Below are 13,292 nucleotides of genomic sequence, written 5' to 3'. Positions count from 1 at the left end.
CATGGAAAAACATTCACTCCCTTTCTCTCTCTCTCTCTCTCGCTGTCTCGCTTACTCATATTGATTGGTTCTTGGAAAGTGGTGGAAACTGATGGTCAACATATACTTTTTTTTATATACCACGTGTGTCCGTTTTTCTATTGCACGACTGTTTGTTGCGCATGTTGGCTGGATAATTGATGTGTACGGCGAAACCGGGTGTAACCGGGTGGACAGCATCGTGTGTCACCACAACACGCGGAAAGTGCGGTACATTTGTAATCAATTAAAAGAACATAAGTATCCGCTGACCTTTTCTGGTTTCGCTTCGAGTAGGTACGCACCGCAAGGAGAATTATAGGGGTTTCCATAGGACAGCAACTGGTACGGGTTTTTTTTTATACTAAACTATCATTATCGAGGAAGGGTTTTTGTACGTTGTTGTTTTGGGCATGAGCGAGAAAGTAGCAGGAGATCCTTAAAGGGTAATACAAATTACATGGTGCGGGCGGAACCCCACACACCCCTTTCTTTTGCAGCGGAAAAGGATAGGATGAGGCTCCATTGAAGTTGTAATTTTAATGTAAATAATAATTATTTGCTTCCAAATATAATTGTTGGGCTTTTTTCTTGTTATCAATGATAAGTATAGTATTAGTTTAAATACTTTTTATCATTATTTAGAATAAATCACCCAAACCAGGTAAAGTTGTCCAATTTGAATATGATAATAAGAGTAAGAATACAATAATAAGCCAAATAACTCGAGATAAGGTAACCGGAAGCAGGAAATGACGCGCAAAGAAGAATTCTATTTATTAACATCATATTTAAGTTTTTATTTAAATAGAAAAATGAGCCAATAATCCTACCAAAGTCTCTATAAAATATTAAAAAAAAAGAATAAGCGAAAGTTGGTGCTAACGAGAGTTGTACCATTTAATTGGAAGTTAAACTTTCAAAACCGTTTATCTAATGTCACTTCCGACCGATAATTAGATCATCATTAGCAGCATGACGTATATAATTTTTCTTTGTTTAAAAATAGTACTAAATGTGTATGTAGATTCTGTCCGGTGTTCATTGTGCAGTACGACGCTCGATAGAACGATAGAATAACGGTCCCGTCTCCCTTGTTTCCTAATACGAAGTATAGCTCCGCCCCTTTTTTCAACTCCATCTACGCGCGCCTGCACTATGCACCACGAAGGACAAAGCATACGGCACGTTGCACAGCTTTCCCTTGAAACAGCGCCACCTATCGGTGGGTCCCCGCGTCTGGTAGTGCGGAAACGCGCGTGCGTGCGTATTTGCGTGAAGTAGGCGTAGGCTACTGCGTTAGATTGCGGACTTTTCCACAATCCTCGCTCGCAGAAGTGAAATTGCGGCCCCGTTTTGTTCGCGCTGTTTACTGTCAGCAACAAATTAGTGCTAAGAGCATTGTGTGTTGAACAATTCCGCTCCTTGGCAAGTCACTACAATGTTGTAGCCAGGACCGAAATTGTCTAGCAATTAAAAAGTCATTTTTATTGCTCGCTCGTTAGCTTGCAGCTCGTGAGGTGGGTATGGCACAAAACAAAAAAAAAACAAACAAATTATATTTGCACAGCACAGAAAATGGTGGAGCTGCTGGAGACATATCGGGAGTGGAGGCGGTATTTTGTTGTGTGTGTGTGTGAAATATTTATTTATCTTGTAACAGTACAAATTAACGGACCTAAAGATTGCTCAACATCCATGAATGAATATGCTTGAGTAGTTTGGTTAGGACAGGCATTTATTTGACTTTCTAATGAATTTTATTTGAATTTTATTTTTTGAATAATTAAGCATATTATCAAACGGTTTTGTATCGACCATTGATTAAAAATTCAATTTAGTTCAAGTCATTTTGAGCATATTTTGGTTTAATAATTGATCATAATTCTATACATTTGCAGTAAAACATTTTGTATTTTTAGTGGTCGGTTTTTAAATGTTTTTAACTAATCAAAATGTCAGTTCTTTGCAATTAACCAATATTGAAGCCTGTCAATCGTTTGATCAGACTGTTAAAAAATATAATCAAATTTATTATTCATGTATAAAACGTGTTTTCTTCATGTTTTCTTTCTTTATATTAGCAACACTTATTCAGTACCTGTTTGATACACAATAATCTTTAATAGATTAAATTATTCATGCAATGTTTCAATAATTTAATAATTGAGAGACAATTTAACATAACACAATTTGTATTTAAAACCAAAATAAGGAAAAGTGTAGGTGATTTTGGGCAAACGAATATTAGGTATGCTCCATCGCGATAGTATTAATGTTAAAGCTTAAATTTTGCTAAATAACATTAAATTCTAAATGCTAAATTAAACTCTATCTAATATTTATATTTCACTACATTATTTTCATCAGCACTGTAGCGAAAAAGGAAGCAAAAACTAGACAGCTTTTGGGCAACTAAATGTTCATCTAATTCGTCAAAAATAGAGAAAATTGCCATTCTTTCCTTCAAAAATCATCAAATACACTTTATTGTCAAATCACAATTATTGATTGTCTTCTACTTCCGTCAATTCATAAAAGAAAGCCACTCTAAAGCCAACTGTTTCTCTTATAATTATTTCATTATTCTGCCCAATACGACATGTTTGCAGGAATGCTTTAATAAACCCACTCCTTTCCCTGGACTACGAACGCAAACGTTCACACTTTGGGCTCGCCAGAACAATCGACAATCGAAGGTCATTTAGATGAAGTCGTTATGTATTAAGTGTACTTTGCCCACATCCCACTAACAACCACCATCGCTAAGAGTGTGCTTTGTACAACACCTACGAATCCATACCGCATTATCCTGCTCACAATGGAGGAGTGTCCTTCTAATTCGCTAACCGGGCTGGATCGAGAAAGAAACGGTACAACACCATGCCGCATACGATGCCGATGGTAGCGGAAAGGAAACGAATATATACGAATACGAATACCAAGCGACAGCCCGGCACCGTCCGCTGCAACAGCAACAGTCAGCCCGCCAGCGAGTCAGTCAGTCGAAAAGTTCCCTCCGCAAAGGGTCGTCCGATTGCGTGTGGCGCAGAGCGTGTTGCGTATGCTCGTGTACTGTGCATAGTGTGTGTGTGCGTATTTTCCCAATAGTTACATCCATTTCCTGTGCAGTGTTTGTGGTGGTGTGTGAGTGACACTTCCTATTACCTATGCCGCGGTGATCAAGGATTTAAACGGGTTTAAAGCGGCACTGAAATCATGGATAAACTCTCCACCGTCCAGCCGGCACCGGTCGGGTCGGTGGTGTGTGGTGTGACGGACGTCAAGTTTTCCCGCCCCCTGCCCAGTTCCTCCTTCAGCATAGAGAACCTCATCGCGGTCAAACGTCGGCGTAGTGCGGGCGCTGGATCCTCCTCACCCGAGATCGATCCCGGCGATCATCATGGGTCGTGTTCACCGCCGGCAGCAGGACCAAACGTCCCACCCGGTTATGGTAGTCTCCTGCTGGAAACATCCCAACAGCAGCAGCAGCAGCACCAGCAACACTATCTAGCTGCGGCTGCTGCCGCCGGCTACAGTGCGGCCATGCTTTCTTTCAGCTCCTTTCCACCACTGTACCATCCGTGGAGTACGGGACTGCCGACTGCTGGGCGCTATCTGTCCCAGGCAGCGAATGAAAAATTGTCCTCCCTTCTGTTTCACCACCACTCGAGTGGAGGAAATAAATCGCACCCGGGGGGGATCGAACCCTGCCCGGGGACGTACCCAGCGGCCGAACAGCCGCAGTCGGGTGGTGGTGGTGTCCTACCGACGAGACCGTCCAGTCCGAGGGGTGCTCGAAGTGGCGATAAATTGTTCCCAACCGAGGTGGATCTGCTGTCGAAGGTGTACGCTGTCTACCATCACCAGCAGCAGCAGCAGCAGCAACAACAGCAGCCACGCTACCTCACACCGTCCTCACCGGGCACAGGATATACTACTACTGGAGCAGCGTTGGAACCGAATGGCGTGAATCCTGGCACCGGGAATGGCCAACTCCATCACCAACCGCAGTCGCCGGGCGAAACGATTGACCCGGGCAGTGACGGTGGGCCGGAGGATGAGGAGCGAACACGCCCGACCATCGAGGACGGGGGCGAGAGTGCGGACGGGTCGGCATACAGCGATGACATTAGTCTGACACTTTCACCGTCCGGATGCGGCAAAACGACCGGTAAGTTATTAATGATGGGTCGAGTGAGTCGGCAGAAATGCGGTATTTCTTCTCCTTGGAGAGTCTCTCGAGGGGAGAGTTTCGACAGAGAAAGAGGTTGTTGTTGCTGGTTGTTATTCAATCGAATGTGATTTGTCATGATTTAATTTGATTTGGTGCAGTCACTTTAAAGGAGGGCATTCTATTTTACTGTCGGAAGATAGTTGAGAGCGATGTGCCCCCGGGATGTGGAGAATGGGTTGATTGAATTGATCAAAGGGTGATATTGCCTTAAACTGATTATTTTAAAGGATATTTTGTAAGTTAAATTCAGCGAAATGAAGGTGAGAAGGTAATGTGATGTTATTCTCTCAATCTCTGTCGATGCAATTCAGGATTTGGGTATTTTTATTACTTTTATAAAATCTTTCACTTACGGATTATGAATGCTAGCATGCCGCCGAAGGGCTGTTCTTCTTCTATTTGGCTTAACGTCCTACGCGGACATGCCGGCCTGCGAGGCTTAATTCGAGACTTAATTCATTACCACGCAGCCGGATAGTCCTTGCTACGGGGAGACGGTCCATCCTAGGCTTGAACCCATGACGGGCATGTCATTGAGTCGTTCGAGTTGAGGACTGAAACACGGGACCGTCAAAGGGCTGTTAATAGCCGTTAATTCCGTGCGTGAAGTCGTAGCTAAACTAAGTCAGTTCGGGTGATGGGTCAACCACTATCACAGAAATGCCCTATTAGTTAGCCCTATTGGTGATTTGGTGTTCAATCAATTAGTTGGATAGGCGATACTAGGTATATCAGTCGCCCAAGTAAGGATGATGACGCCCTAAACGTGTTACTCATTATTTTATTCATGAGCCGTCTATTAATGAATGAATAGTTCTTAAATTGAAAAGAAAAGGATGTTAAAATTTTGTATTACAAATGAATTAATGTTTCGAATGTAATAAGACTTTTCTTCAACAATATATATCATTAATCACATCTTCGAGTGTATGTGGTATTATCTGTAAAGATTTTGTAGAGTAGTGTATAAGGAAAGAAGTTCCGTGTGTGTGTGTGTGTGTGTGTGTGTGTGTGTATATGTGTGCGCCCAGGATGTAAATAGAATCACGTCCGGCGTTAAGAGGAGCAGACGTGTCAACGTGTAATGGTATCCGACCGCTTTAAAAGAAGTGATCTACAAGGGATAACAATCTCGGTTAGTTCTAAGGAGGCTTCACATGCCAGCTCAACACCATAAGCAAGAACAGCGAGGATCACTAAATTGATGGCAAACACATCATTTTCGCAGTAATTGGCAAGTACTTTGGCCAATTCTCAAGCTAGTTATAACATTTTGATGCCTTTCGATGGATACAAGATTTCCCGTGATTGTTTTTGGTTGGTTTCGCGTAATTTTTGGGATTCATATAACGATTTATTCACCGTTTCTCGTATATTTTTGGATCGTTCACACGATTGATTGGAATCATCCTATTGCAATACGTATAGCATATAAATGATCCTAAAATTCAATACATCAAAAGGGAAAATATTTCGGGAAACACCCAAAATACTATAGAAACCATGTACATGTTTCATGCGTCAATATAGTTTTTTATTTTATTATTAAACATTATCACACTTTGCCTGTCCTACTTTGGGGGTTCAAAATTTTCCATAAACACCATGATTAGAGGACAAACAAGGTACATCTAAGATTATGGCGGCAAACGTACCTCATTCGTGAACCTAATTTAGTTTTCATTAGCGATAAGGGTTACTGATCTTCGCAGGATGTCATTAAATCATGAAAAATGACTGGTTTGGTTAGTATCAATTTCGTAAAAGCGATATGAATAATATCAAAGGAATTTAATTAAAAAATGTTCATACAATCACATTTGGACACATTACGATTTACGAATAATTTGTGAACGAAGTCAACTTGTGAATACGATGCAGAACGTAAACAATCATTTGAAATCCTATTCGGGTCTTATATTTTAAGCATTTCAATCCTGATTTTAAGGGTTTGTTGTAAATTGCTTAGCAATACAATTAGCCAAATATACACCTAAACACTACCTTATTTTTGGTTGATAGAGTCTTTAGCTCATTTGACCAAAGTAATGTCAACTCAAAACTCTAAAACAGACACTTTTATCACAAATGAAACAAGTTATTTTACAGTCAAATACACACAACTTCATAGGATTTGTAATCTGAAGCACAATGTCCTTCCAATGTACTCGATCGTCCGCGGGCCGACGAGATCCTTTAACCATCTTGCTATCGGATAAATTGTACGAACAACTGACATTTTACGCCTCCTTACCCTCTTGCTCTGCTTCATTTGTTATGCTCTTAATAGCAATTTTAACGTGCGTATAAACGAAGGGAAAATGTCCCAGCAGCAGCAGCTGTCATGTACTGTTCCGGATAACCTCCCACCAGCCAGGGAGCCAGCCAGCCAACCGTCCCATACCCATCGGTCCATCGTCCTTACGCTCGCATCCCTCGCCACCGGAAGGAGGGCGATAATATTCACTTAAACAGATTATGAATAATTTACAAACTGTTCAACCACATCCCCCCCACCCCCCTCTGTCCTGCCATTTCTTGCTGGGCTTCTTTCCTCGGGGCCCCTTTTTTTAGCCACCGTTCGATCACGTGGCAAATCTCGGCGGGAAGGAATTATGATTTGATTACCGAGCTCACACACGCGACCGCAAAGTAAGTCTCTCTGTTCCGTTGTTGCTGTTGTTGCGTTAAGCCGGCGGTCTAAATTGACTTTCATTGTAGGCGGTAATGAAAAGTGGCGCTTTTCTTGTGCGGCATCCCGTGCGTTTGTGGTGCCGTGAGTCATTTGGCAGTCCGGTGACTGTTGTGGTGCCGTTTTTTTGTAGAGTTGTGTGTGTGGGTAGGGGGAGGGAAGCTGCGAGATAGGGAAGCGATATTTTGTACGTGGTGTGTGAAGGGGGAAGCAACTGCTTCGGGGGTGGACGTTTGTGTTTGGTGGGAAATGGGCAATGATTTTTCACGCACAGATTAGAGTTCAAGCATGGGTACAAATTGGTGGGATTACTGTTTCTTACGCTCGCCGCAGGAGGGTGTCTTTTTTTCACCGCAGCAGAGCTATCAAGATGGTTTGTTTTGCTAAGTGATCAACGGTGGTGAACTGTATGAGGATGTGTACTTTAAAGGGTGTGAATATAACATGTAGGTGCCAAGTCTCCGATCAAATTAATAATCTAAATTAAGACAGGGGATTTTGCAATAGATCATGCACGTGAAATGTAGTCCAATTCCCATGAGGACTGTTCGTGATACAAACCGATTTAGAATGCTTCTACTAGGCCAACTAAATTGTGAGGATTGTTATGCCAGGAAGAAATACTAGTGACGGGCCTCTGGAGCGCACTCCCGGTTCCAAATGGTTACTTTAAATCCGCTTCTGGCGTAAAGAGAATCACCGAGTGACTCCGAACGACTTCGGCCGATGCTGATGCCATAAGACTCCGGGACGATTCTGAGTGGTTCAGATTCCCAGGATCAGGCCGACTTTGGTTGGCTTCAAAAATTGCCGATTGAACCTACGTTCCGGAAGCGAATCCTAAATGTTCGGAGCCGAGTCACAGCCGATACCGGTTTTTTGGTCAGCTATGTTAACAGTTTATAGCCTAACTTATTAGCGTGTAATAGCGTGGTAATTCATGTCTAATTTTATGGAAATATTAACCTTTTTAATATTCATCCTTAAAGATATCTCTGACCCTGACGATGACAGTCTCAGTACTGGGCTTGTATTCCGACTACGTTTACTTCCTGATCTAGATCCCCTCTCCAATTGAGATCCTTTGCGAAGGTCTATGTTTTAAACGTTATTTTGACTAGCCTCTGCTTTATCACTATTAAAGCTAGTATTTTTTGTTATTGTGCATAAATGAAATGAATAAAATAAATAAAAAAAAAAACAACAAATGAAGAGGATAAATAATAAAACGCCTAAAATTTTAGATCAGAAACAATTTATTTCATTCCACATCGTTTCAACCGGTATGTCGATAAACTAGTATTGAAATGTGCGAGTTAATCTTTTGAATTTTTTACAGACTCTCTTATAGGCTAAAACAGATTTGTTTCATTATTTACATCTTGCCTAAATAACTTTCTTTGCTCGTGAAAACTCATAATCGCAAGTGTGGTACATATGTTCATTTTACCATTGCTGTACGATGGTTTATTTTTAACATTTTGCCAAAACACGGCAAGCACAATTAGACAAACAGTTGTTTAGTATAACTTGAGAACTCATCCAAATAGTTGCAATAAATTACGAAAAAGTTATATGTACCATTATCGTCACTATCTTTGTGAACAGTTCCTGCAGATGTCTTCTAGATGCAGATAAGATGAAGCAAGACAAGCACGATATAGTGATTTTGCTTCATTGACTTTTCCAGAAAATCAATAAATTCCTAAATCGATTAATGTTTAAGCTAAAGTCTAATCTGTTACTTATCCTCTTTTTGTAGATCTCGGTGACAGCGACTCGGACGCCTGTTCCGAGGACGATTGCACACAAAACTCGTCCTCCTCTGGGCGGGCGGGCAAATCGGGCAGCGGTGCGGAAAACTCCAAATCCCGTCGCCGCCGAACCGCCTTCACATCGGAACAGTTGCTGGAGCTGGAGCGAGAGTTTCATGCCAAAAAGTACCTCAGCCTTACGGAGCGTAGCCAGATCGCGACCAGCTTGAAGCTGAGCGAGGTGCAGGTAAGTCGTTGGATTGATCATTCCTTTGAGTCCTGTCGTTTAATTTAATTTTCATTTCCTTCCTGGTGCAGGTCAAGATCTGGTTCCAGAACCGTCGTGCCAAGTGGAAACGGGTCAAGGCGGGCCTCAATTCACACGGTCTCGGCAATCGCAATGCCAGTGGGTCCGGCACCGGTACAACCGGAACGGCGAACAAGATCGTTGTGCCGATCCCGGTGCATGTGAACCGATTCGCTATCCGATCGCAGCACCAGCAGATGGAAAAGATGAACCTGGTTGGGCCGAAGGCGGAACTAAGGAAGGCTGACCTTGGGCTAGCGGAATCGGGTGGTTTCGAGCGTTTCGGGCTGAACAAACACCTCTCGAAGGTAGTGCCATCCGCGGAAGTAACCAGCAACAGGGTGGACCCTGCGTTTTCAGCAGGACCTACACTACAAGCAGCACCAGCACCATCAGAGGGTGCCTCAAATAGTTCCATCGAAAGTAGTGTTACAGGTGGTGGTGGTGCTGGTGGTGGTGGTGGTGCAGGAACAGCAGGCATTGGAGTGGGGTTCCAGTTGGGTATGGGGGTGTGTTCACTTGCTGCCCCACCGCACAGTGCCTCCCACCCGGTCGCTCTCGTAGTTAATCCGAAAACATTCTAAAATATGTACAGTACGTGATCGGGAGACGGAAGAAGCACTCCACTGTTTCTCACACTAATTGTAGTTTTGTGACATAGCAACGATTAACTCTAACCCATTCTCTCGTTGGGAGGGGGGTTCTGTGATGGTGATGAAAAGGAAGTGAAATAATGCATCCCTCAGTTCAATTAAAGTGTGTACAGACTTATTGGTGTTGTGTTGCAATTGCACAATTAACAACAGGAACAACAAGTACATCATGATGGTAAATTCTGTTCATTGCTGAGTTCGAAGCTGCTGGTGTGTACAATTCACCCAAAATTAACATCATTTTCCACGTTAGTAAATCAACGCTAATTTCTGTGGCATTAAGTGCATTGAAATGATTAATTAATAAACTTAAGCCACACAAACTGCAGCTTCCGGTATTGTGTTGTGAAGTGGAATAGGTGGCGATGGTGGTATTAAACGCACACACTGATTACCTAAATTGATGAACAAGTAAGGGTTAGAAGTGAATAATTGTGGTTTGAATTTTTAAAACAAATTACTTTTTTTGTTTGATTTGAAGATGTATAAGTTTCGTGAATGTTAATTGATGTTCAATTATTACGAAAGATTCTATTTGAAATAATGATTTTTCTTCTATTTTCGGGGAGCTAGTCACGACAGTTGAAAAGAAATACTTATTAAATTGTATATAAAAAGAGTAATCCAAATTAAAGAGAGGAAAAATACAACAAAAGCAATAAACTGTTAAGTAAAAAAAATGATAAAAATGGAGCACTTCTACGAGATGTACACACTGGAGAGCAAATCGAGGAAAATGATAACAAAAAGCCATACAAAAGTAAGCTAAGTAACGTTAAACACGTGTAAGAAATGTTAAAAGACGTAAGAAAACAATAAAAAATGAGATCAACACGAACATTTACGGAAAAGTGTAAAATTATGTGTTTTAAATTGGAAAAAGAAAAACGTTTAAACTGCCAATTAACCATAAATAATGAGCACGGGAAAAAAACTGTCGCAAACCAACTGGATGAGGAAAGGGCAAACACTGCTTTACCCCATGTACATATAAATTACCATGAGGCATAATTAATCCACACATTATGCCCTTGTTCGGGGCAGAAACGCCATTGCTTTCTTTCCTACGAAACGACAATTCCTAGCCCGCCCATACCATTCATCCGATATGTTGGGATTTTGTTTTCCACCGTCGAGTTAACGCAATCGGGTTGCGAGATTTCGGGGCGGGATTGTTCGTTCGCTCGCCTCGTCCATTTCCCGCGGCTGCTGCAGTGTGATTACATTAATTGTTGCCCCCTTCATGATATTGTTCCTTATTACCCCGCCGAGCGCAAGCCTGCCTGCGCGTAGCTGTGCGAGAGTGTGTGCGTGTTTTTGCACATCGTAATTGTCGGTTTATGTGTGAGCGTGTGTGCTCATCCCAACAAATCGGTTAAGAAAACCTCTCATCCCAGCGCCGGCAGAACGATCCTTGCTTGCGTGGCGCAGCTTGTGTACAGAGCGGGAAGCAATAAGCCAGGATAACAAGGGCATCGATTAACGCACGGCACGTAAAGTCAACAGATTCTAGTGGCGTGACTAAGTGGGACAATTTCACGCACCAAATTGTGGCCTTTTGTGGGTAGCTTAGGGCAACGGGGGAAGAAAGTGCTTTCTGTGTGTGTGTTCTCTTTGTCTCTTTTTCTCTCTTTCTCTCTCTCTCTCTCTTGGTCTGAGATTGTTTCACCATTCACCAAAGAATGGCTCCTTTCTATCCGTTGCTATGGCTCCATGGGTTGCTACGGCTGGATGTGGTAGGGTCGTCCTACACAACCCCTAAATCACTCGCCCCTGTTACCGGTAGCTCATTCATTATCCCAGGTGTCTCACGCCTTTTGCCTGTTCGTGGCATTATTGCATAAGGCACACAGGCACACACACACACCGCGGCAAGGCAAAAGCCAAAAAGGCACCATTGTGCCCTATTGTGCGTAAAGATACAATAGCAACGAACTGAACAACAACGGTTAACGTTTCGTTGGCGTTGGAGAACCGAGGACCGAGGGCGCGGCACCGGGCAGCCGGCTGGTTTGATGTGGGATTGCTGCCACTCCAGGGTCCAGGCGTGTCATTGCGAGGCTGTTCCGACGACACCGATGACACCGATTAGGAAAAGAGGATTGATCCTACACGAAGCCTGCCAAAGCTGACGTTTAGGTGAAATGACACGGGCTTTCGGCACCGTTCCGGCTAGTTCTATCGCCGAATGCCTTCCCAACTCCGTTGTTGTGCCTGATCATAAAAAAATAGCTACGTTTGTTTTAACACAGCAAACTGCAGATAATTGTCGTTTTTTTCCTCTTCCACTTATTTAATGTCATATTTTGGGCACTTTCTTTGCGCACTTTGAAGTTCAGTGCCTGCACTACTGTCTGCTGTCATCGATCGTCGATCAATCAAAACAGGCTGAGAGTTTGAAATAATGAAACAGCATAATAGTAATCAATTTGAAACGCTGAAAAGCACGTTCGCTTGAGCACAAAGAGGAAGGAGAAAATAAAGGATGAAAAGCTGCATTTTCAGTGTTATTGCACAACATTGCAAAGGGGTTAGGGCAGTGTGATTTGAGCAATGTGCAATGTGGACAGTTGAGTGGGAAAGTTTGAAATGAACTATTTTAACAAGGGGCTCAACAGATACTGGCGTTGAATGGGATTGATCGATTGTTTTTAATGTTTTTAAAATAAAACACAGTGGGGAATTTCCCCATTATTGATCAAGTTCAAAATAATCCTTAATTTCGACCATATTGATCGCAGATGCTTATTAAATTCTTGAAATTAGGATCAAATGTTGCTTGCAATGGCAGATCAAAGCTAGAACTTTTGCTCATTATTTATAATAAAACTTTACATTGTGTTGTCTAATGCCACTGTCGGTCACATGAAAGGCTCCGACAATTAAATCCTAGAAGTCACAACAACACCCCCCCCCCCCCTTCCCCGACCCCCCTTCTTTTTCGCACGATCCCAAACCCTTTAACAAACCCCCCCATTAACTGTTTGCCGAAATAAAACGGAAAGCTGTCAAATCAAACGAACCGTTCCGGGAGCAGGCGGCACTGCTAAAACGGATCAGCAAAATCAAAGACACAATTAATGGCACTGCCAGCAATGTGTCGGAAATATAGTGAAAAGTATATGAACCCCAACGTGATTATCCTTTGTCAAGCGGCAGGACCACCGACCGCAGTGGGAATTTTGAAAGGCGAAACCCAAGCCGTCCCAAAAAGGTTCCGTATTGCACTTGATGCCAGATGGTTCGCATATGTGCGCCACGGCAACGCGTAAACGCGCATCGTTTGAAGATGTGCGATGTGGAAGGGTTTTATGGTCAATTTGTGGTTTTAGCACATTGTTAGAGAGGAGTGAGTTATTTTTTCCCTTTGCTTTGTTTGCTTTTGCTTTTTTAAAACAACTAAATCTCTCCGTGATCAAACCTTTTGCTCGTACTTTGAATACGATCATGGGAATCAGGACAGCAAATCGAAACCTTCAGGCCACTCATCCTCAAACCGATCGAGCAGCTCGAAACTCCCTTCGATCAACCCGAACTCCCTATCGTACGAAGTCATCAATTTATTAAACGAAATGAAACAATCTGTGAGGTGAATTAAGCAGTTTCAACAGCAGCAGCAGCAATCCCGGAT

The 13,292-nt window shown here is 42.6% G+C and overlaps 1 protein-coding gene across 1 annotated transcript; it reads left to right on the top strand.

Moving 5' to 3' along the window:
• The first annotated feature begins 3,108 nt into the window (after positions 1–3,108).
• LOC1270160 (homeobox protein unplugged) lies at positions 3,109–10,111 on the top strand. Its single transcript, XM_308835.5, has 3 exons — positions 3,109–4,192; positions 8,710–8,948; positions 9,020–10,111. Exons 1-3 carry the CDS (start codon positions 3,238–3,240, stop codon positions 9,590–9,592), a joined length of 1,767 nt encoding a protein of 588 aa, XP_308835.5. The 5' UTR covers positions 3,109–3,237; the 3' UTR covers positions 9,593–10,111.
• The last annotated feature ends 3,181 nt before the right edge of the window (positions 10,112–13,292 follow it).

Source organism: Anopheles gambiae, chromosome 2 (assembly GCF_943734735.2).
Source record: "Anopheles gambiae chromosome 2, idAnoGambNW_F1_1, whole genome shotgun sequence".
In the NCBI taxonomy this organism is placed as follows: domain Eukaryota; kingdom Metazoa; phylum Arthropoda; class Insecta; order Diptera; family Culicidae; genus Anopheles; species Anopheles gambiae.
Note: the sequence above shows the minus strand (reverse complement) of the source record. Positions and strands in the feature narration are given on the sequence as shown.

What these genes read in the sequence shown, in the direction of transcription:
- LOC1270160 (XM_308835.5), top strand. Translation starts at nt 3,238, where the DNA reads ATGGATAAACTCTCCACCGTCCAGCCGGCACCGGTCGGGTCGGTGGTG. An exon ending in CGGATGCGGCAAAACGACCG is followed by an intron (nt 4,193 to 8,709) that starts GTAAGTTATTAA and finishes CTCTTTTTGTAG; the next exon opens with ATCTCGGTGACAGCGACTCG. An exon ending in TGAAGCTGAGCGAGGTGCAG is followed by an intron (nt 8,949 to 9,019) that starts GTAAGTCGTTGG and finishes TTCCTGGTGCAG; the next exon opens with GTCAAGATCTGGTTCCAGAA.